At 49.4% G+C, this 21,646-nt stretch overlaps 1 protein-coding gene across 1 annotated transcript in view; it reads right to left on the bottom strand.

Annotated features, from left to right (window-relative positions):
- Positions 1-21,646, bottom strand: part of Kirrel3 (kirre like nephrin family adhesion molecule 3) — a 166,038-nt gene that overhangs the window by 35,742 nt on the left and 108,650 nt on the right. The window contains exon 5 of the mRNA XM_036192496.1: positions 6,965-7,122. Coding sequence (XP_036048389.1) covers positions 6,965-7,122 — 158 coding nt within the window. The remainder of the gene's footprint in view (positions 1-6,964; positions 7,123-21,646) is intronic.

Below are 21,646 nucleotides of genomic sequence, written 5' to 3'. Positions count from 1 at the left end.
TGACACAGCAGTGGAATGACAGGGACTCCAAGCCCATGGGGGCAAGGTGGCTGTTGGTGTATCTTGGTGGCTCCTTTGGGGGTGCTTCCTAGCAAAGTTCCTTTTTCGTTCCCTTTCCCTTCACACTGTTCCCTAAATCCCAAAGAAAAAAGGCACCTACATGATTAAGATGTTTCTTTAGCCTCATAGAACCCAGAACATCTCTCCATCTTTGGATGTCACCAGAATGGGTATGGGTAATAGCCTTCTTATGCCGGGCCTGTGCATCAGCTCTGGCAAAGTGAGTAAACCGCTATGAGCTTTGCATTGTAGGAAGTTAAGATGCATGTCTAAAGATCCAGGGTGCCCACCGAGGCTGGCTCCAAGAGCAGAACCCTGCCCAGTGCATAGCGTTTTTGCCTATTGTCCCATCGTGTCTCCTTGCTGTCTCTGTAAAAGCCCTTTCGTGTATCTGTGCTTCTTAAGATGATGCTTTAAGGATGACAGTCTCCTCCATCTTTTCAGGGCTGACCCTGGATGATGTTTGATTTCCTTCCCACCAACCATTTTGAGTTCTATATTTTGAATAGGGAGTAGATGCATTCAGGTCCCCCTTGCCCACTGCTCCCTTCCCTCAGCCCCTTTTGAACTTCTTTCTTATTTTATCTTTTGCTTTATTCCTCTTTTGTAAGAATCCTCTATCACTTTTCTCATATGCAAATGAGGCCTTGAGACTTGGTGGCCTTGAAGGTATCATCCAAGTGGGACTGTCTAACGTTTGCTGATTCTTGTCAGAGACCTGCTTCCTTGCCTCTTCCGTCCCTATGCCCCTCACCTCTCCTCCTTCTCTTCTTCTCATAGAGTTAGACTCTGGGGACACATCTCAGGCACCAAGGCTTTTACTAGCATGCAAATCAGCCCGGGAGTTGGGGCTGGGAAGTAGATTATAATGGTGTCACTAATTTCTTGACTCACTCACTACCTCTTTGGAGCTTGGTGGGCACTAATGTGGCATCAGACTTTGACCCAGGCTTATCAGTATGGCTTGGATGGCAACCCCTGAGCATCTACAGCGATCCAGCTCATGTTGGTGTACCAACAGAGGCCAAGACTATGCAATATATAGGCATTGTGAACAACATTCCTGAAAATCAACTGTCTGCAGAGACGTTTAAGTATGGTGGAGAGATTCTAGCTCTCTGGAACAGCCACTCCTTGCTTACCTCTGTGTTAGAACTTTTAGATAAACCTTTAGAATCCATTAACTTAGTTCATTACTAGTTTCCACCAACCCCAAAGCTCGGATAGCATCTTGGGCCTATAGAAAAGCTTCCCCTTACTGTACCCACCTCCTTGATGTACTCGCCAATGAATTTTAAACTTGCCTTAACTTATGACTTTGTTTATTCTGTAAAACTATAAAACTTCATGAAACTAGTTTCATGTAATATGAAATTTGGGGTAACCAAAATTAATGTTCCTGGCCCATGGTGGCTCAAAATGGCTTCAAAATAAACCATCTCTTATTCCCTTCGAGATGTAAGCTGTGGATTTTACATTGACAGCATCATGTGGCCAGGAATGAATGTGCAGGAGCACAGTTTTCCAAGAGTGGATTTCTATCCGTCCTCTGTGTACATGTACCCACCTCTGCCTGTGGGTGTTCCCAGGCTTCTGCCCACTAACTGCATCTGAGGAACTTTCTCACGGGCTCCAGGGACTATGTGAGGCTCCCATTGCTGGTCTGAACAGAACTGGCTCCGTTGCAGCTTCCTGTTTATGCAGGCAACCTCACAACCTCACTGATCCGCCCTGAGGTCATTGAATTGGCATCTATTGCTGGTTTCTTAGCACCCGCCTGAGAGGTTGGACTGTGGGGGCTGGGTGCACTCTTGGGGCAGTTGGCCAAGGTGGGTGGCAGATCTTTCCAATCCCTCTAGGGCCTCTGGTGAGCAGTAGAAAGCCAGACTGAGCCCTCAGAGACGGGCAGCCCCAAGGCAACACAGTTTGTGTGGGTGCCCCAACTCTGGTGCTAAATATGGGCTGCTCATTGATATGCAAACAGCCTGGAGAGGCCTTGAGCAGGCCTGATTGCCTGGCAACAAGGCCTTCTCTCTTCTCCCTCCCCACTCACCTCCCCCACCTGCTGTGTCTTTTTTTTTTTTTTTTTCTTAAATCATCTCTCTGTTTCCCCTTTTATAGAACTTGCGGCTCCATAATATAGGTCTGTTGTTATCTGGATTGAATAGGTGTTACATGAATAATATAGGTCTACACAGTGTCATTTGCCTGAGACCCCACATCCAGCCTTCTGCCCTAGGGCTAAAAGAGATGTCTTAGGTAGATAAGGTGAGCAGAGGTGGCTAGTACATAACATAGACTAGGTAAAGATTCTGGGCCCCCAGGTTTGACAGAGTGGATGCAGTGTGATAGAGGGACTGGAGGAGATAATGTGTACCATGGAGAGTGAGGGCCTGGGGGATGTGAGCCAGCATCTCTTTCCTGAGCAAGCACAGGCCCAGTGGAGACCAGAGGGTGGCAGGCTGACAGCCCCTTGAGTAGGTAGGTAGCCCAAAAGTGGAGAAAACAAAGTGGGGATGGAAGGCTGTATCTCCTAAGACAAAAGCATTTTCTATGTGTCCCCAGGCATATCAGAGCCTCACCACTCTCCCTGGGGATGTAGCAGAAGCTGCGGGAAGGAAACCCCCAGGAAAAGTTTTCCTTCGGGCTAAGCCCATACTCATCATGTTTATCACCTGTTCCTCCCCCCACACCCCGCCCCGCCCCAGGGATTGTAGATTTGCTGGCATTTCAGATGCATGCCCTGTGACTTCCATTCTTGTATCAAGCCCAGAGAAGCAGGAGGAGCAAGGGAGAATGCCAGCTGTCCCCACATGCCCAAGACAAGGTGTGCATGAAGAGACAGGGAGAGAGGCAGCCCCCCCCCCCCTTTTCCCCACCCCAGTCTCCTCTCACAGCAGACCTGGCAGGCAGTGTTGCAACACAGCCAAGTGGTTCACACTCACACTGGGCCATAAGGAGCAGCTCTGCAGTCCGTGCTAGGTAGACAGGACACAACACCAGCAGCCTCATGCTGCAGCTGCCGTGCCTCCCCCACCATCTCGAACTCCACCCTCTAGCTCAGCCAGAGTAAACCTTCCTTCCTGAAGCTGCTTCTGTCAAGTATTTCTGTCACAACAATGAGAGACTAACTAATACAGAGTCCTTACTCTATTCCATCCTCCTTACAAGGAACTTGGAAAGAATTACATTTGCTGGACATGGTGGTGTGTGTGCATCCTTGAATCCTAGCACCAGGAAGGCAGAGGCAGGCAGACCTCTCTAAGTTCAAGACCAACCTGGTCTGCAAGGTAAGGGTAGTCAGGGTTACATAGGGAGATCCTATCTCAAAATAAAATAAAACAAGCAATTTACATTTATGGGTTTGTTTATGTATTGTGCGTGTGCGTGCACACACATGCCATACCGTGCATGTGGAGGTCGGGAAGACAATGTGCGGGTATTAGTTTTCTCCTTCTACCATGTGGGTCCTAGAGATTCTTTCATCCACTGAGCTGTCCCACCAGCCCTACAAGGAACTTTGGTGTGTGATTTCTTGTGAGTCCTGCAGTAGCCCTAAAAAGCAGCCATGATTATCATCATCCCCATTTTGCAGCTGGGGAAACTGAGACAGAGAGATTAAGCCAACATTCTGACATGACAGAAGTCTGGCCCTACAGGACTCTGTGACCTACTGTTTGGACACTGCCACAGCATCTGGAAAACGCAGGTGGCCAGGTGTGAGGACCCAGAGGTTGATGGTCCTAACAGCTGTACTTAGTGCAGGTTCAGTCCATCAGATAGGTGTCTTGGTTGTGTCCCCAGCCATCCCTAGACCTGGGTACTAATGATGCTCTCTCTCAGTGTACAGATGGAACAGATATGGAAAGTTTAGATCCCATAGCTAAAGGGTGGTGGCGGCTGGAATCACACTTCGGCCACCCAGCTTTAGTATCAGTGGCTTTAACTACCACCACGTGACACAGTGGTGACTACTGAAGGCTTTAGGTGTGGCTCTGTCAGGGCTGCTTCCTAGGGGCTTCTCTGTGGGCTGTGTGGGAGCGGTTGTGTGTGTGCTTGCGTGTTCTCAGTCTTCCTCTGATGTTCCTGCCTTTGTAAGTAAGTCAGAAGTACTATTTGGCTTATGACAGTTGTCTTGGAAGTTCTGGAGAAGGAATGGCCTGGGCTGAGTTCCTGGGAGGAGACAGGGTGGGGGTCAGTCTCTAACAGCCCCTCAGCTCGGGCCAAAGGGCTCCTGTGGAATCTTTGCCTCTTACATTGAGCTCCACTCTGTGAGTTTACACCTTGTCGCAGCTAGGACACTTCCTGAGTGTCTCTTCCAGCTCTTTCATGTTCAGAGGAGGAAACTGAGCCCAGGAAACTGTTGCCTGGGGTTACAGAGAGCAGGGACTGGCAGGGACTGACTGGCATCCGGCCTGGCTGCCATTCCCTTTGTGACAGTCAGAATAGAGGTGGGCCTGGGCAAAGACAGGCACACAGTCTCCTTTCCAGAAAGGTAGTGGGCCAGGCTGTGTGGGTGAGGATGGCCTTCTGAGTAGACTGGCCTGGAATAGGTCTCATAGGGAGACCTTGAACCCTGCCTTTATGAGGTGAGGCATGTCCTCTTCTGTATATCCTGGGCAGGGCAGGCTGGCCCAGCTTCAGAGAGACATGGACAGGCACCTCTAACGTTGGAACACCCTTCTCTTCCTTCCCAGCCTCCTCTGGATGACTTTGGCCCCTGGGCTATGTGTTTGCCTTTCCTGACATCCTCACAGTGTGGCTCCACCCAGGATGTGAGCAGACAACTTATCTCCCAAGAGGAAGCATTGTTCCTAGGATGGATTCAGGTCCAAGAGAAGCCATTTGTTTGGGGATCTGGCCCCAGGAAGTGGGTGGTATGCCAAGCTTTGATCAGCTGCCTTTGGCAGTATAGTCAGTTTGGGACGGGAAGGAGCTGTCTTAGAATAGGAATGGCCTTTCTTCACATCCTCTGCTGATGGAAAAGACATTTCCACTCTTTTCAGGACCCACAGGGAGGAGCTAGCTGGGAATCAGAACCAAAGAACAAGCATGTGCTTTGATACCCTCTGAAACCTTGGGTCAGGGTCCTGAAAGAGTATGCCCTAACCCCAGAGCCTGGAGGCTGCTTTGCTTGGAGTCCTGATGTAGCCTCTGGTGGTGTTCTTGGAACCCATAGAGGCCCCCAAGCCTGTTTTGGAAGAGGCTAGAAAAAAAAAAAAAAGCCTTGTCTATCGTCCTGGTGCTGCTAGAAGACACCTGAGCAGGAGAGACACTTCCCTTCAAAGTCTCAGTTTTCTGTCTCTAGACAAAAGAGCATGGGCCAGTGGCCCTCCAAAGGTGAGGTCTCCTTCATCTTGAAGGCTCTGCAGGATGCAAACCCCTCTTGGGACTGCATGAAAGTCTCCTGGGGAGGTGTGTGGCACAGGTTATTTCTGACTTTATTCATGGACAGTGAAGCCAACAGATGAGGAAGCTACTGCCATTGCAGAGATGGTTTGTTATTCACAGTTCCCAGGAGGAGGGGCATGGTAAGCCATGCCATATCAGGCCACTTGCAGTGGAGGAGGATGAGTGTGATGAACCTTCACTGTGGTTTGTGGGGAAAGGCATGGGTGAGGCAGGGTAGGGGCCGCACAGCTTTAGGGTTGGATAGCTTGCATAGCTTTAGTGGGCTCTGGGCTGTAGAGGGGTCTGATGTTCCTGATTCCTGGTCCTGGAGATACTGCTCTGGACTACAGGAGGGAGAAAAAGGGCTGTGGACTCTGGATAGGCCAAAGAGGGAACAGTAAGTTAACTCTTTCTGGGAACTGGTGAACCTGGGCCGTCTTCACATCCCAGGATCTTTAAGGCTGCAAGCTTTCAAAATATTATAAAATACAAAAACAAAGTAGAAGAGTGCCACAGGGGGCCAGTTCAGGGCGCTCCTGTGTGAGTTAAAGACAAGCAGGCCCATCAGGGCACAAAGCTTACATTAGCCCTTTCTGGTCTCTGTTCTGGCATCTCATCAGGCAGCCGTGGAGAGCAGGTTAGATTTAACAAATTAAAACACATGATGACCTGTTAACCTTGAACTTCAGACGAACAATGCATAATTTGTTAGTATGAGTATGGTTCGTGTAACACTTGGGAGAAACATGCTAAAAATGAGCTTACTATGTTTTCTGAAAAAAGTCTTATTCCATTCAGGCTGTCTCAACAACAGCAACAGCAATAGCAACAGCAAAACCAAAATGCACAAGCTGGACAGCAGCAGAACCACAGAGATTCTTTTCTGACAATCCTGAAGCCTAGGAAGCCCAAGATAGGGCAGGCTGAAGGAGTGTATGGCAAGGGCCAGATACCTGGTGGTATTGGCCATCCTCTTAACATGTCTGCACATGGTGCAAAGGACAGAGTTCTCTCTTGGGTCCCTTTTTATAAGGCCACTAATCCCGATCATGAAGGCACCACCCTCATGACATAACCATCTTCTAAATCTCCATCTCCCCCCTCTTCAGTCTTAGGGTTTCAACACAGGAGTTTTGGGAGTGGCACACAGTTATTCAGAGCATCACATATTAGTGGTGGCAACCTGACCACTTCTGCCTCAACCTCCTCTTCTGGCCACATCTTGTTCTAGGGTTTTTACCTATAGTTATCCTGGTCAGGGGGTAGGATGGGGAGGCAGGAGAGGGGAGGCTAGTGGCAGAAACAGTCTGAGAACTAAAGTGACCAATAAAACACACACACACACACACACACACACACACACACACACACACGGAGAATGTGGAACAACAGAAGCACTTCCACATGGAGAAAGGCAGAGCTGGTCCCCAGGTGCCTGACCCCTCCACTCTTACCTCTCTTTATCCTTTGTCCCACTGCCCATCCCCCATCCCCATCTCTCCCTCAGGCTCACCTTGGAGTAGGTGGCCCCATTGATGACCTCTCCTTTACGTAGCCAGATGATGGAAGCTGCAGGCTTGGCATTGTCCGCATGGCAGGTAAGGTTGAGAGGGTCCCCTGCCCGAAGGCTGATCACAGGCCCTCCTAGGATGATGGGGTCATCTGGTGGCACTGTGGGGAGAGGAGCAGAGAGGTCAGGTTGAGGTAGGTCTCTGCTTGACATGGCAGAGGATAATGAACGATAATGGTGATACCTTGATAAAGAGTGTCACCCTCTGTATTCCAATGATAGTAGTAGTAAAAAGATACGCTGTTCTTCATCTTGTCACACCAGGATAAGCATGGGTGAGGACAGGCAGGTGTCCCAAGCCTGTTTCACAGACCTGGAAGCAGTGCTTTGTAACTGATATACCAGGGACCTGCAGGATCTTGATTTTCAACTTAAAAAACAGAAGATCTATTTTTGTTTCTTTTTAAAGATTTATTATTATTATCATTATTATTATTACTGGTTTTTTAAGATAGGGTTGCTTTGTGTAGCCCTAGCTGTCCTGGAACTCACTCTGTAGACCAGGCTGGCCTCAAACTCACAGAGATTGGCCTGCCTCTGCCTCCTGAGTGCTTAGACTAAAGGTGTGTGACACCACTGCCCGGCTAAGATTTTATTTTTAGTTGTGTGTGTGTGTGTATATGCATGCAATCGAGTGTCAGCATTCACAGAGGCCAGGGCCGTTGGATCCCCCTGGAGCTGGAGTGACCGGCGGTTGTGAGCTGCCTGATATTTGTACTGGGAACCAGGCTCTGGTCTTTGAAGAGTAGTGCCTGCTTTTAATAACTGAGCCATTAATCCAGCGCTGACTTTTTTCTTTTCTTTTCTTTTTGCCAAGCTTTGTTACATCTCTCACATCAGTCTTGCAAGGAAAACACTATTTTTATCCCAATTATATAGACCTAGAAACTGAGGGTCACCAAGGGACTTGTTCAAGGTCACATGGTGAACATATGGTGGAACTGGGGCTGGAAACTGTGCCTTTGACCCTTGATCAGGCTGGTTCCTCCCTCAGGTGACAGGTCACAGGTGACAGGGCAGGTCTTTGGCTCTTCAGAGTTTGCACCCTGGCCTTTCCTGAGCTCTGTCCTTTAGAGTAGTTACTGACCCCTGATCCCCACTCAGAAGGAGCCTCCCTTTCCTGACACCTACTTTCTTTCTTTCCTTCTTTCCTTCCTCCTTCCTTCCTTCCTTCCTTCCTTCCTTCCTTCCTTCCTTCCTTCCTTCCTTCCTTCCTTCCTTCCATTTTTTTTTAACTACATGTAACATGTGACTGGTAGCCCTCTTCAGATATCCATAGTGCCAAAGGGAAACAGACATGGGATTGTCCCCTGCACTGTGGAGCAAGGTCCCTGCAGGGCCAGCACAGAACTCCATGCCTTGAAGCAGCCGCAGAGACACCTGCTGGATCCAATGAACCACGTTTGATTCCCGTGAAGGCCACACTGTAGGATGTAGGGACGACAGCAAACAATTACTATTTATAAAAAGACTCTGGGAAGTCAAGAGTTGACTAAGGACACATGGCTACCTCTGAGGCTGGTGCTTCTGGACATATTTCAGTTTCCAGGCCTTTACTGCTGCATGGACCAGCCATGGAGGAAGCAGGACTCCATGGAGACCATCTGACGAGACTGGCCCCTGAGGAACCTCCGTCTTTTCTGATGTAGACCGAGAGGATCTATTCAGTTAGCCCTAGAGTCTGAAAGGGGCTCAGGGGCTCCCTTGACACACTGAAGGTGGGAACTTCGCATATTCTTAGGAATGAAGGACAGGTGGGTGGGCATGTTATCAGGGCTTGAGGACCCAGTGCAGAGGTCTTTTTTATGGGCTTTTAGGGGCAACACTCCCCTTCAACCGACCCTAGGCAAACAAACACCTATCCTTGTGGTTTGCTGTGTCTTCCGGCTGTGGAAGCAGCTTGCCTTCCTTCCCCATCAGCTCCTGATGTCATCTACTGGACTTCTCTAACAGGCCAGTACCCAAAGCAGCAAGCCTTCAGGTCGGTCACCCCACCTATCCCTGTCTGGTCCCCACAGAAGGTTGGCTCAGTTCTAACAGCCCTGCAGAACCATTTTCTGAGGAACCTCAACTTTGTAGGGCTCTGGAGATGGGACCACTTTTTTTTTTTTAAATTTAAATTTTTTTAAATTTTTTTTTTACCATCTCTGGATGCCAAAACGATCCTGGCCCAGGGAGAAAGTTGGCCTTATCTAACCCTTCCATGCCCATAGCTCTGAAGCCAGGACTCTCCAGGAGGCCCCAGAGCTGCCAGGCTGGAGGAGGCAGGCGGGTATGGGCTGGACACCCAAGATAACCAACCGCTTGTGCCCACTGTACCCTCTCATTAGTGCCTGTGGCCTCCTTGGTGTAGGCGTGGCCGGAGAGCAAAGGGGGGTTAATTAGGGCTTTCCGTCAATGGGGGGGTAGTTAGCAACTGATGAAAGGGCTTTCAGCTTCCTGCACTGGGGGGGCTGGGCCCCTCCAGCAGTGAGAGCTGGGGCTTGCAGTATTCTGTGGAAATTTGGGTGGTCCCACTCAGCTCTCCGTATAGGCAATCAATCCCCTTCTCAGCACTGGGTGCTCATGACAGAGGAGCTCACATTCCTGAGTTGGGCTGAGACGAGACTAACTGGTCCCAGAGCAGAAGGACCACCTGGCCCTTTGGGCATCCTCCCTCTTGCAATGATGAGTTAAGAGGTATGATGGCAGACGGTCAGAGGATGTCAGTAAGGCAGAAAGGGTGAGCTCTCTCTAGCACTGACATGTGTTGGAACCAGACAGGGGTTGGCTGGCAGCCTTCTGGGGGAAGTTTCATCAGTCCCGTTGCCAGGATGCTCTCTGACCAGTGAGACCCCAGAGTGTGGAGCTAGTCCCCCAGAATGTGGATGAGTAACCACATTTGGGTACTCTGGGCTTTTGGCTTAGGTGCATAGAGCTGTTCTATATTCTGATCAAGGTGTGTGTGTGTGTGTGTGTGTGTGTGTGTGTGTGTGTGTGTGTGTGTTCTTCCTAGAAACTCATATCAGAGGCTCCACACCTCCCTCCCCTCTTGCTTCACCAGCGTTGTGCTTCAGATTGCATTAGCAGGACTGGGGATGAGGAGAGCCGGGAGGGGAGAGGGGCTGTGTTGTGGGAGTTCTTAGGCGCACACACACATTCACACACACAAACATCCACCCTCAGAATGGGTCCTGATTACATCTTCCCAAATAAGTGGTTATCATGCTGGTTATTCATGTAGCCATGCATTATTGATTGGCCTTCGCCTCGCTGCACACCAGATGGGGGGGTGGGAGGGGTGGGTGGGGGAGGGGTGGTGGGGTGGGGTGGGGTGGACTAGGAGGGAGGATGTTTGGGGGCCACCGGCTGAATAGAAATCAACACTCGTTCTTGGCAGCTGTAGCTCAGATGGGAGGTGTGTGGTGGGGAGTACTCATTACCTCTCCATTCAGATGGGGGCCCATTGCTAGGGCCATGTGGGGAGGGGAGGAAGTCTCAGAGAAGCCCAGGCCTGGAGATGCATTATTCATACATCCCCTCACAGGATTGGTTATTATCCCGAACCACTATAGAGTTTGGTCTCCTAATTTTTAATCACAAGGAAGGTGGAAGCGTTAGCCTTTTTGTGATTAATCTGGAGATAAAAATAGTTGACTGTTTTGGCGCCCCTCGCTCATGTTGTCAGTCAGGAACTACATTTGCATTATCTGTCAGGGACGGAGGCCTGGGGAAGATCCAGTGGAGCCCAGGCAGAGTCTCTGGTTCTGACCCTGCTTCAGACAGGGCCAGCCAGGGTGAACCTATCTCTCCCAGCTGGCTTGAACAGAAGTGGGTAGACCCTCCCAGTACAGGTCCCCACCACAGGGGTGGTGGCTCTTTGTAGTTGACCTTTCTGTCACCCAGGGTGTGGGCAGCACCTAGGGTCTCTCTGTCTCTCTCTGCTGTGCCCTTTCTCTGGAACCTGCACTGCAGTGGGCAGTATGGGGCACCCATCTCTCACTCTGTGTAGGTGGGGAGCCCCTAAAAATCCTCTCTGAACTCTGTTGCGGGTAACAAGGGGGTCTCTTGGAGGGTGGGGAGACACAGCACAGTCCAACCCTCCATTGACACAGGAAACTGAACCGAGGAAGAAAGATGCTGGCCCAGAGTCACCCGGGAAGAAATAAAGAAGGGAAGGAGTGGATTGGGAAGGTGCATCCAGGGAGGTAAAGCTTTTATTTGTTGATAAATTAAGCAAATTACGCTCCCCCACCCCCATTCAACAAGGTTCTGCATCTAGAAGCTTTTGGAAAACACCACTGACCCTAAGTTCTCCCTGGGATGGCCATGAGCTTGTAGCTGGAGCTTGTAGCCAAGATTTCTTCTTTTGGAAGGTCAGCTCAATGGAAGGCTGCCTTGTTGGAGGACTATTGCCCCATTCTGGAGCGGCTGTCAGATCACTGCCTTGGTGTCAAGTTGTGGTGTGATATTTTGTTTGTGTTCTGATGAATAAAGCTGGAGATCACAGGGCAGAGCTAGCCACTAGTTAACACTTGAGGTCTGGAGGTCTGTACGGAGGGGAGACAGGAAGTGACAAGCCAGGGCGCAGGGGTGGCTGCTCCTCTGCTTCTCTGATCTTTCAACTTTTACCCCAATATCTGATTCCTGGTTTTTATAGATAAGACTAATTAGGATTGCGCTTCATCCAGTGATTGTACAGGGCTAAGCTCGCTTAACTAGTTGGTCTTACCAGCTTGGCCCAACCCTCCGAGTGGCCCAAGTACAGTCTTGGGGCAACACGAAGGGTGTTTCTTCCAGAGTCCATTGGTCACCCAAGTGGGCTCCTGGCTGGGTTTCCAGGAATTCCTCAGATACTATGTCAACCCAGATGGTTGGCTCCACAGACAGCCATCTGGGTACAACTGCCTGTGAGTCAGCAGCATCCGCACAGAAGGTTCTGTGTGGCAGCTGGAAGGGTGGGAGGCCAGCCAGCCAATCTTCCTGCCTTCAGCCAGCATAGGGAAGTCACAGAACTTAGGCTTTGGGGGACAGAGCTGACCTTTAGCTCATCAACAGTGAATTCTCCATCCTATAATGGAAGAAACACTTGAATGGGTCATGTCCTTGTTCTGCCTTGAATCCCCGAGGCTTCCCACTGTATTTGAAACACGACTTGGACTCAGGGTTGCCCACAAACACCTTCACCCACGATCCCTGGTGCCCCCGAGACACCAGTCCACCTATCATTCTTCTTCCCCAGGTCCCAGCCCATCAGGCCCTCTGCCTAAGGGACCATGAGGGTGCCATTTCAGGGTTACAGGGTTACCTCCTCAGAGAGGCTTGCCCTGTCCACCCTGTGTAACAGCTCCACGGCTTTCCATTCCACTCTTCACTTTATCTTCTCTATGACTGAAGAGCAAAGGAAGAACAGGAAATACCTTATCTTTTCACGGTCCTCCTGCCATTACTATGCCCAACCGTCACCGAGGCCTCCCCATTTACACTTGTTAAATAAGTAATGAAAATCCCCTGGGGAGGAAGCACAGACATTGGTTATGAGGTCCATGTTTTTATAGTCTCTCTCTCCTTCCTCCTTCCATGAGCCCCCCCCCATGAGTGTTCATTGGGGTACACTTAGGGAAATGGTGGCCAAAGTCCTTCCTTGGTCTGACTGGCAGCTATGGAAGAACCTCTGTAAAATTCCTAGGAAGGAAAGCTGGAGCTGAGGAGGCTTAAAGGTAGAAGTGATTTTTAGCCCATCTCCTCGGGGCTGAGCCATCTTAGCAGGGAAGGGGCAGCAACCTGCTTTGCCTGCTTCACAGGCTTGCGAGAAAGCACAGCGACACTTGACTGAGAGAGGATAGCTTTGCTGATAGTTGGTACTTCCTGTTTCAGGGGTTACCGCAGCCTCTGCCCCAGCAGCTCTGGGGGAAGGATCAGGGAAGAGTTTGGGTCAGTGCCATGAGTCCCAGTGTTGACTAGAGTTGAAGAAGGGCAGCTGGGGTCTCTGGGGTCAGTTGTCACATCATAGAATCGTCTTCATCTTACCCTCAGCTACAGCCTTGCTCTGTCTATTCCTTCGTTCTTGGTGTCATGAACTGTGGGTCCTACCATGTGTAATGCCAGACACAGCTCCTCTCTTGGGGCTCACAGTGAAACTTCAGTCATCTCCAGAGGCTGCATTTTTCACTTATGAGCTTGATAAAGACCCGGGACATTTGTGCATACCCATATTCGAGGAGCGCTGCTCTAGGGGTCCACTAGCAGAGATTACAGACCCAGGAGTGAGCAGCAGGAGGCCAAGCCAATGAGAGCAGCTCTGGGGTGCTCAGTCCCTCTGTTGGCGCCAATCTTTCTTAGCTTAGACTGGACACCAGGCAGACTGTTCACCGTCTATTAACTGAGAGGTCTCTGTTTTAGAGAAGGTCCTCTGCAAATGCCATCTCTCTAGCTGAGGATGTAAGAGTGCTCTAGCTCCTCCTCCATCCAGGTTGTCCTTACCCAACTTTTGGGACCATCTAAGAGGTCACTCTCTTCAAACAATCTTTCCAGCGTCTTCCAGTTGGGCCAAGTAGCTTCTTCCTCTAATCTGTAGTGTTCCAGGCATTTTCCTAGCTCAGCATCTAGCATGTCCTATGGTAATATGTTTCCTCTGCCTCTCCCCTATATGGTGACTTCCCTGGTCCTGGGTCCTCTGTACCCAGCACAGCACATGTAATATAGGACACAGTGTGGCGTATGTATTTGCCTGGCTGAACTTGGCATAGACTCATCATTTTATGAGCTTTTTTTTTTTTTTTTTTTTTTTTTTATTGCAGACAAGTTAAACAACCTGATAAATTGAGCCCTCTTATCTGAGAAGTGGGGTAATAAAAATACTTATCCTGTGGGGTTATTAAGATTAGGCTTATGTAATAAAGAATGAGGTGAGGGCTTTGTAAAGACCTACCAGTTTATGCCAAGTTTGCCTTGTGGTTATGCAAAAGCCGCTGGCTGGGTCAACCGTTTCTTGTTTTATTGTCAACATCCTTTGCGGCAAGATCTGCTAAGACCTCCCTTTTACAGGTAAGGAAACTGAGTTCACGAGGAAAACTGCTTAGGTAAAATCACGCAGCTGAAGGTAATGGAGTCAGAATCCAGATTGAGGCTTGGTGGATACTACCGCATATTCTCTAGAGTCTGAGCCTCTCACAGATCTCCTGCAGATCGGCGACCCGCCTCATCAGCCTCCTGCCCTCCTGCCCTCCTCGTGACCCTGTAATTCCCTGGCAGCTTTGGCCTTTGCCCTGCAGGCGGTCAGACACCCCCCACCCCTACCCATCCCCGCCTTTTGCTTTCCTCCAACCTGGATTCAGAGAGCTCCAGAAAGCACAGGCCAGGCCAGGCTTGCGGCTGGTATTTTAGTGACATCTGCTAAGGGAATGGATGCAGATTTCTGCAGGTCACATCCACTGATTGCTCACTTTTGTGGTTTTTTTCCCTTCTCAGTCTCTCAGCCACACGCAATGCCAGGTGCTGGTTTCCGCACTTACACAGACGCGCCACCTATTGGCCAACATTCAGAATTGCAGGATATTAAGAGCCAGGACCAGGTTTCTAGGGTGGGCTTCTAGTGCTGTCCAATTAGACCATTTATACTGCACTAAAAAATTTGTATGGAGAACCTACTGTGTGCCAAATAACACCATGGATACTAAGGCAATGGTTCTGGTGGGAGAATTATAAAATAAATAAAAACCTCCAATGTTAATAAATATTAAAAAGAAAATGTATTAGCTAGTGGTGGCATACACCTTGGGAGGTAGAGTCAGGAAGAGCACTGAGCTGGTTGACTTTGGGAATCTTCTCTGTCTTTCTGTCTCTCTGTCTCTGTCTCTGTCTCCCTCTCTGTACTATGTGTGTGAGTATTTGCCTGCATGTATTTATGTGTACCACATGTGTATGGTGTGTGTAGAGGTCAGGAGGGCCTCAGAGCCCCTGGAACTGGAATTACAGATGGTTGTGATCCACCATGTCATGGACGGGGACTAAATCTAGGTCATTTGTAAGATCAACAAGTGCTCTTAGGTACTGAGCCGCCTCTCCAGCCTCCTCTTTTATATTTTAAGACAGGGTCTCTCACTGAACCTAGAGCTTGCTGTTTAGGATAGAGCCTGTCTCTGGTGGCCCCTCCCCCAGCTCTGGGGTTATAGACATGCTTCCACTCCTGGCTGTTTACATGGGTGCTTGGCATCTGAACTCAGGTCTCCATGCTCGCATAGCAAGCCCTCTATCCCAGCGAGTCATCTGCCCAGCCTCCGTGGATTATTATTTTTTTTTTACTGGCTCCCTCCCCAGGTTTGCTCTTGCCAGGCATTGCTCCTTCTCCACTTCATGCGTTCAAAAGTGTATTCCACTGTGGTTAAGCAGCGGGCCAATAATCCTTACATCCGCTACCATCTTTATGCTGATGAAATAAATCCCAGACAGGAATCTGAGCTCAGAACCCCCACCCCCAACAGGGTCTCAGCTATCTCAGGCTGACCTTGAACTCACTGTGTAATGAAGAATGATGACCTTGAACTTCTGGTCTTCCTGCACCAAGTGTTGGAATTACAGGGTGTGCTACCACGACAGGTTTCATCCGGTGCTGGGAAGGGCTTCTTCATGCATTCTAGGCAAGTGTTTCGGTCAGCGGGGGCACATCTCTAGTCTCAGTCATGATCTAGCTGCCCTTGACCTTTACAGCTCAGCGCATCTGAGCTAAACTCCCCATCTCTGTATTTGGGGCAACGGCCCCAACATTCAGTTACAAAGACAGCCGTCTACCTAGAGTCTTCTTTCTGGATTCCCCCCACCTCCCCATTCCGCATGGCTAGACAGCCTGCAGAGTCTCTGGAACTTCTCTCTACTCTGTCTACTCTCACGCTGTCTTCCTGGCTCAGAAAGTCGCTGTTTCTAGTTTGGATTAAAGTACCCTGCCTTTCCCCAAGACCCATCCCACCCTCTGGTCCTCTACACTGCTCCAAAGTGATGATGACAGCCATCTACCCCCTCACCCACCCTGCACCTGAGTATCTGGAAGTAAAATCATTTATGGGCCCCTCACTGCCATCTGAATGGTTGAATGTTTTGGCCTCTACCAACCTCTCCTCTTCTTTCTCTCCCTTCCTTTCCTTTTTTTTTTTGTGGATGTGAGCTGGGGATTGAAGCCTTGCTCATGCTTGGCAAATTTTTCTTTTTTTTTTTTTTCTTTTTTTTTTTTTTTTGGAGCTGAGGATTGAACCCAGGGCCTTGCACTTGCTAGGCAAGCGCTCTACCACTGAGCTAAATCCCCAACCCCAGGCAAATATTTTACTACTGAGCTATACATCAGTCTTTCATCATGTCTTGTCTCAATGGCTCATACCCTACAGCTGTTGGACTAAGTCTGTCTTCCTCAGTTGCCTCTCTCCTTTCTTGGCTAACCTGAAGGCTAGTGTGGGTTCAGATCCCGAGTCCCACAGCCACTAGCTTGTAGCCACAAGCAAACCATTTAGCTTCTCTGTGCTTTAGTTTCCTCATTAGTAAACTGGATTAAACAAAACTAGGGTGCATCGGGGACAGAGAGGGATGCTATGTGGGAAAGTCTGATGGATGGATGTGGAGTGCTATTGGCTAAACAGTCTAGACTCATTCTCTGCAAAGATGATGAGCAGAGAAGCTGGGGCTCTACCCCTTGTGGAAAAGTAGAGGGCTTTCTCCCATTCCCTTGTTCTGCCTCCTTAGGAGCTGGATAAAGCTTGTTGCTCCTCAGGGGTGATGTTACCCTGCCCTGCCACCCTCCTACCTCACATCCTTTGCTTTCCAGGGTGTAAACTCTGAGTGCCACCAGGCTGCAAAGGTGTGAGTGTGAGCTTGTGTGATGTAGAGAGGAGACCACCCACACCGTTCACTCACTGTTTCGGGCTCAGGTACAATACCCCAGACATGGTATCTTAGGGACTGAGAAAATGGCAGAAGTCTGCATCCTAACCTTTTAGCCATTCTATGTGAAGGCTGGCCATAAAAATTCTCTGACCTACCTCCCCTATAAGTACACTATGACACCTTCCCCCTAGATGGTGTTCATCGCATCTCAAGGGAAGAGAGGTTACACAGACCCTCCCCCCCTTCCAAAAAAAAAATCTGAAAATGTTTTGCTGAGTCCACCCAACTGCTCACCATTAGGTCAAACCCACTTTCATCCAGTCATAGTTCTACAGGGTGCTCATTCTTTATTGACCCCCCTAAGCAGTTTTCCCTGGTCTTTGAGCCTTCCTGGGTACAGGGATTTAAGGTGTGCGCCACAACCGCCCCAGCAGCCTGAATGCTTTTGCACAGCCCAGGAGTAGCAAAGTTGGACTGTGCCTTAGGCTCCCATCAACACAGGATGCCCCAAAATGTAGATTTCAGAAAAATGCTTTGAGTGTTGGTATCTACACCTGACATTCACATTTAATAAGATAGCCTGAATTTTATTTAGCATTCCTGTAGATGAGTTAATCATACATATGTGATTTAAGTAATATATGTGTCTTTCCCATCTTCTAACCCTCCTTACCCTATTTAAAAAATATTCTATATAAAGAAGATTCAGGGAAGGATGTAAATAGGACATTTTAGGATATGGAATGTGCTATGGTTTGTATCTAGACATTTCTTTTTTAGTTATTATTCATAATCATAAAGTTAACTGTGCAATCTAATTAGATGGTGTCTTAGTTTTTGCTCTATTGCTGTGAAGAGACACCATGACCAAGGCAACTTATGAAAGAAAGTATTTAATTGAGGGCTTGCTTACAGTTTGAGAGGGTGAGTCCATGACCATCATGGCAGGCAGGCAGGCATGGTACTGGAGCAGTAGCTGAGAGCTTCAATCATTTTGGTCCACAAGCAAGAGGCAGAGAGAGAGAGATTGGGCCTGGTATGGATTTTTGAAACCTCAAAGCCCATCCCCAGTGACACACCTTCTCCAACTAGGCCACATTTTCTTCACAAGGCCACACCTCCTAATCCTTCTCAAACAGTTCCACCAACTGGGATCCAAGCATTCAAATATATGAGCCTATGGGGACCATTCTTATTTAAACCATCAAAGAGGGGAGGGAGAAAAATACAGAATCCAAAGAGCTCCAGTGAGAGCTCAAAGACTGTGGAGTACCATGGGCAGATGGGGTAGAGGAGTGCTCTCCTGAACTGGAAGAATGATCTAATGTTGAGATGCTCACAAGTCACAGTATTCGAGCTGTACACAGTCAGCACTGGCGAGCATGCTAGTCTTGCTATTCCTGAACCCAAAGCACTCCATGGCTTCCACCATGCTCATGATGTCTTTCACCAGCTCAAAGATCACAAGATGGCCACCTGACTTCTCAGTTTTGGCAATACAGGGGTCATCAGTGTCTGGGGAGCTTGGATCTGGAATTTTCAAAAGCCCAGGGTTTCGAGGATTGTTCCCTTCATTAGTTGTTACTGGAGGTGGTGGAAACCTGTGGGAGGGTCTCTCGGTTACCAGGGGTCAAGTTCTAGAAAAGGGTTGTAGGATCTAGCCTCTTCTTCTTCCTCCTTCATTTCCTGGGCTCGCAGCAAATAGTTTTGCCCCACCATGATATGTCAACCACTGGTAAAGTGACAGGGCCAATAGATTGTGGACTAAAACCCATGAAACAGAACCCCAAATGACCCTTTTCTCTTGGCTGACTGTTTCTGATATCTGTCACAGCAAGCTGACTATCAGCCAGTCTGTGGCAGAATAGCACAGACATGTCTCCTGGGGGATGAGGGGTAAAAGGGAGGGTGGAGAGAGAGGGAGATATAGGCTTGAGATGATGCTGAATAGATTGGACCATGGTGTGCTGGAGGCTGAATTTCAGCTCTTCCCCTATCACAGTGGAGACTGAAGTCACCTGCAGAGGTTCAGGACACTGGGAAGCCACTTTAGTTCAGACCTTATCCTGTTGGGGGAAGCAAGGGAGGCTGGAGGTGAAGTAGGGAGTCTAACTTGGCTACTGGATCCATCACTCACTGGACAGTTCCCTAGTTGACTGTGCCAGATATCTGTCAGAGCCATTATGGCAGCCAATTCACAGGGTTGGCACACTGATTAATGAGTTGATGCAATGTCTAGAAATGTGTGTTTCCCCAGAGTTTGCCACCACGGTGAATACTTGTACATTGGAACTCTTAGTGTTGTTATTGCCTACTCAATAAGTAAGTACCTTGCTTCAATCTTTTGTTCTGTTGCTGCCTTGTGCTGTCTGGTTAGAGGTCGCAGTCTGCCATGGCCTGGCAGCTCTCTGTAAGCTCTGCAAAGTGGAAACTCACTTACTCCTTCCCTCCCTCCCTCCTCGCCTCCCTCCCTCCCTCCCTCCCTCCCTCCCTCCCTCCCTCCCTCCCCAGCAAGTTTCCTCTCTGTACTTATCCTTACTGGAGGATGGCCCTGGACCTGGAGGACTGACCTTATTTAAAAGCTGTCTCTAAACCAGATGCCTGATTCATCTTTAGCTTGACCCTTGACACAGATCCCTGCTAAGAACACTTGTGCTAGGAGTTGGGCTATAGGACCCTACTGCCACATACCAAGCCTTATGATAGGAGCATGCCACTTAATGCAAACCAGGGTTGATCCCCAGGTTTCCCAGTCCTATATATTCCTTACACTTTGGAATAAAGTTGAGCTGATTTACCAAAGTCTGTCTCATGGAGGCCTCCGTCCATCTGTCCCTGCTTCCTCTCTCCCCTCCTGGACTGATGGCTGAAAGGCCAAGAGGAAAAGAGGACCTCTGCAGCCTTGTTCCATGTCCTGGCTCCAGCCTCCCCACCCCCACCAGGACAGAATGGTGGGTACTTGTCACAGAGCATCCACACAACTTCCACAGCACTAATGAGGAGGTAGTGGAGGCAGTAGGGGTGTCCAGGGAGCAGGGCCAAGGGAGACAGATACTGTCATGGACAGAGAGTCGACAGTCCCGTTTTCCCTTTCAGAGTAGGACAGGGAATGATCTGTGTATTTTCAATAAAACCTCGAGAGAAGATATGCGCTGTCTCGTGGTGGTGGTGGTGGTGGGGCTTTTTGAGGGTAGATGGGTGTTTTTATTAATTCAGAGCAAGCAAACAAATCACAGGAAGCTTGTGAAGCTGGAGGAGAGTGAAGGGCACTTAGAAGACTGCACAGCAAACTACAGACAGACCCACAGCCCTTGCTCATGTGCGGGTGACCAGGCATGTGTCCCGCTCCCAGTCGTGGTGGTGGTGGTGGTGGTGGTGGTGGTGATACTGGGTGGGCAGCAAGTGTGGGAAGTCCTTTCTGTCCCCTGGGGGGAGGGCTGGCTGCAAAAGTACAGCATAGAGAGGGTGGGAGAGAGGAAGGGCTTGGGTAGGGAGGGCAAGGAAGAGCAGCAGGCAGCTGGAGGGTTTCCATAGCCCTCTCAATGCCGCTGCCGAAGAGGCTGTGTGACCGTGGTGACCTCCCAGGGCTCTGTTTCCCATCTCCTCCTGACCCTGAGTTTATCTTAGGGTCTTCTGCTCAGTATGTTGCCAGCCTGATTAGTGTGTGTGTGTGTGTGTGTGTGTGTGTGTGTGTGTGTGTGTGTGCTGCAATGGTGTTAGCACAGACCAGTTTCATCCTCACAGTAACCTCATGTAAGTGGATCCTAAATAGCAGTATCTTCATTTTACAGATGGGAAAACTGAGGCAGAGACCGGCCAGCCCACTAATGGCGAGTCACACTGCTGTCACTGGGAGCCAAAACTCTGGTCTACTCCTAATGGTGGCGCTGAAGGAGCTCCACACATGAAGACGGTGCTGCAGTTTTCTTCAGATGATTTCAAGCCTCGAGGCAGCCATCCCAGCCCCACAAAAGCCAGGCTGAGACCAGAGTCCCCATTGGTCCCATAAATAGAAACCAGAACTGATCTGGTTGGCTTTGCTACAGGCTCCTACCCAGCATAGCCACCTCCCAAGGAGGGCTGTGGCTTTTAGAAAGGAGGAAAATCAGGCCAGGTGGGGATCTTCCTACCCACAGCCTGGAGCCCTGGAAGCCTTTGCAGAAATCCAAGGGCACAGGAGAAAGGGTCACCTCATTAAAAGACTTAAACGATGAACACGGGACACGCCGACATAGTCCTTCGAAAGGTGACCAGGAACACTGCCTTTTGCATTATAAACTTGTACTTGTGAAAGGACAGAAGGGGGAGGAGGCGTGACCATGAGTGAGGAGGACACAGAGACAGTCAGGCACAGAGAAAAATGGCCAAGATGGGTGTGGGTCACCCACTCAAGGAAAAGACAGATGTGGAGGGTGATGGCCATAAAACCAATGGCTGTATGCCATGGAAAGAAGCCACAGAAGTACATTCTCTAGGCCTCCTGCCACAGAATTCATTTTAGGGAATCCCAGAAAACCGCTTAAATGTACCTTTCAACCTCATGCAAATTTACCAGATTCACCACTTGCCAAAATCCCCAGAAGAAAGAGTCAAAACCTTATCCCTAACGCAAGCCTTTCTCTCTCAAAGTACAAGTCTCTGGATTTGAAAAAGGGTAACAAATGCATTTACAATTCATTATGAGGCAGTGTTTTAATTCTCATCTCTAGCTTGGCCTCATTGCGTTTCGTGGCAGGAGCCTGTAATTCTTTCTCTGTGGGGGCTGGTGGGGGCTGT

The sequence above is a fragment of the Onychomys torridus genome, chromosome 7 (assembly GCF_903995425.1).
Source record: "Onychomys torridus chromosome 7, mOncTor1.1, whole genome shotgun sequence".
In the NCBI taxonomy this organism is placed as follows: domain Eukaryota; kingdom Metazoa; phylum Chordata; class Mammalia; order Rodentia; family Cricetidae; genus Onychomys; species Onychomys torridus.
Note: the sequence above shows the minus strand (reverse complement) of the source record. Positions and strands in the feature narration are given on the sequence as shown.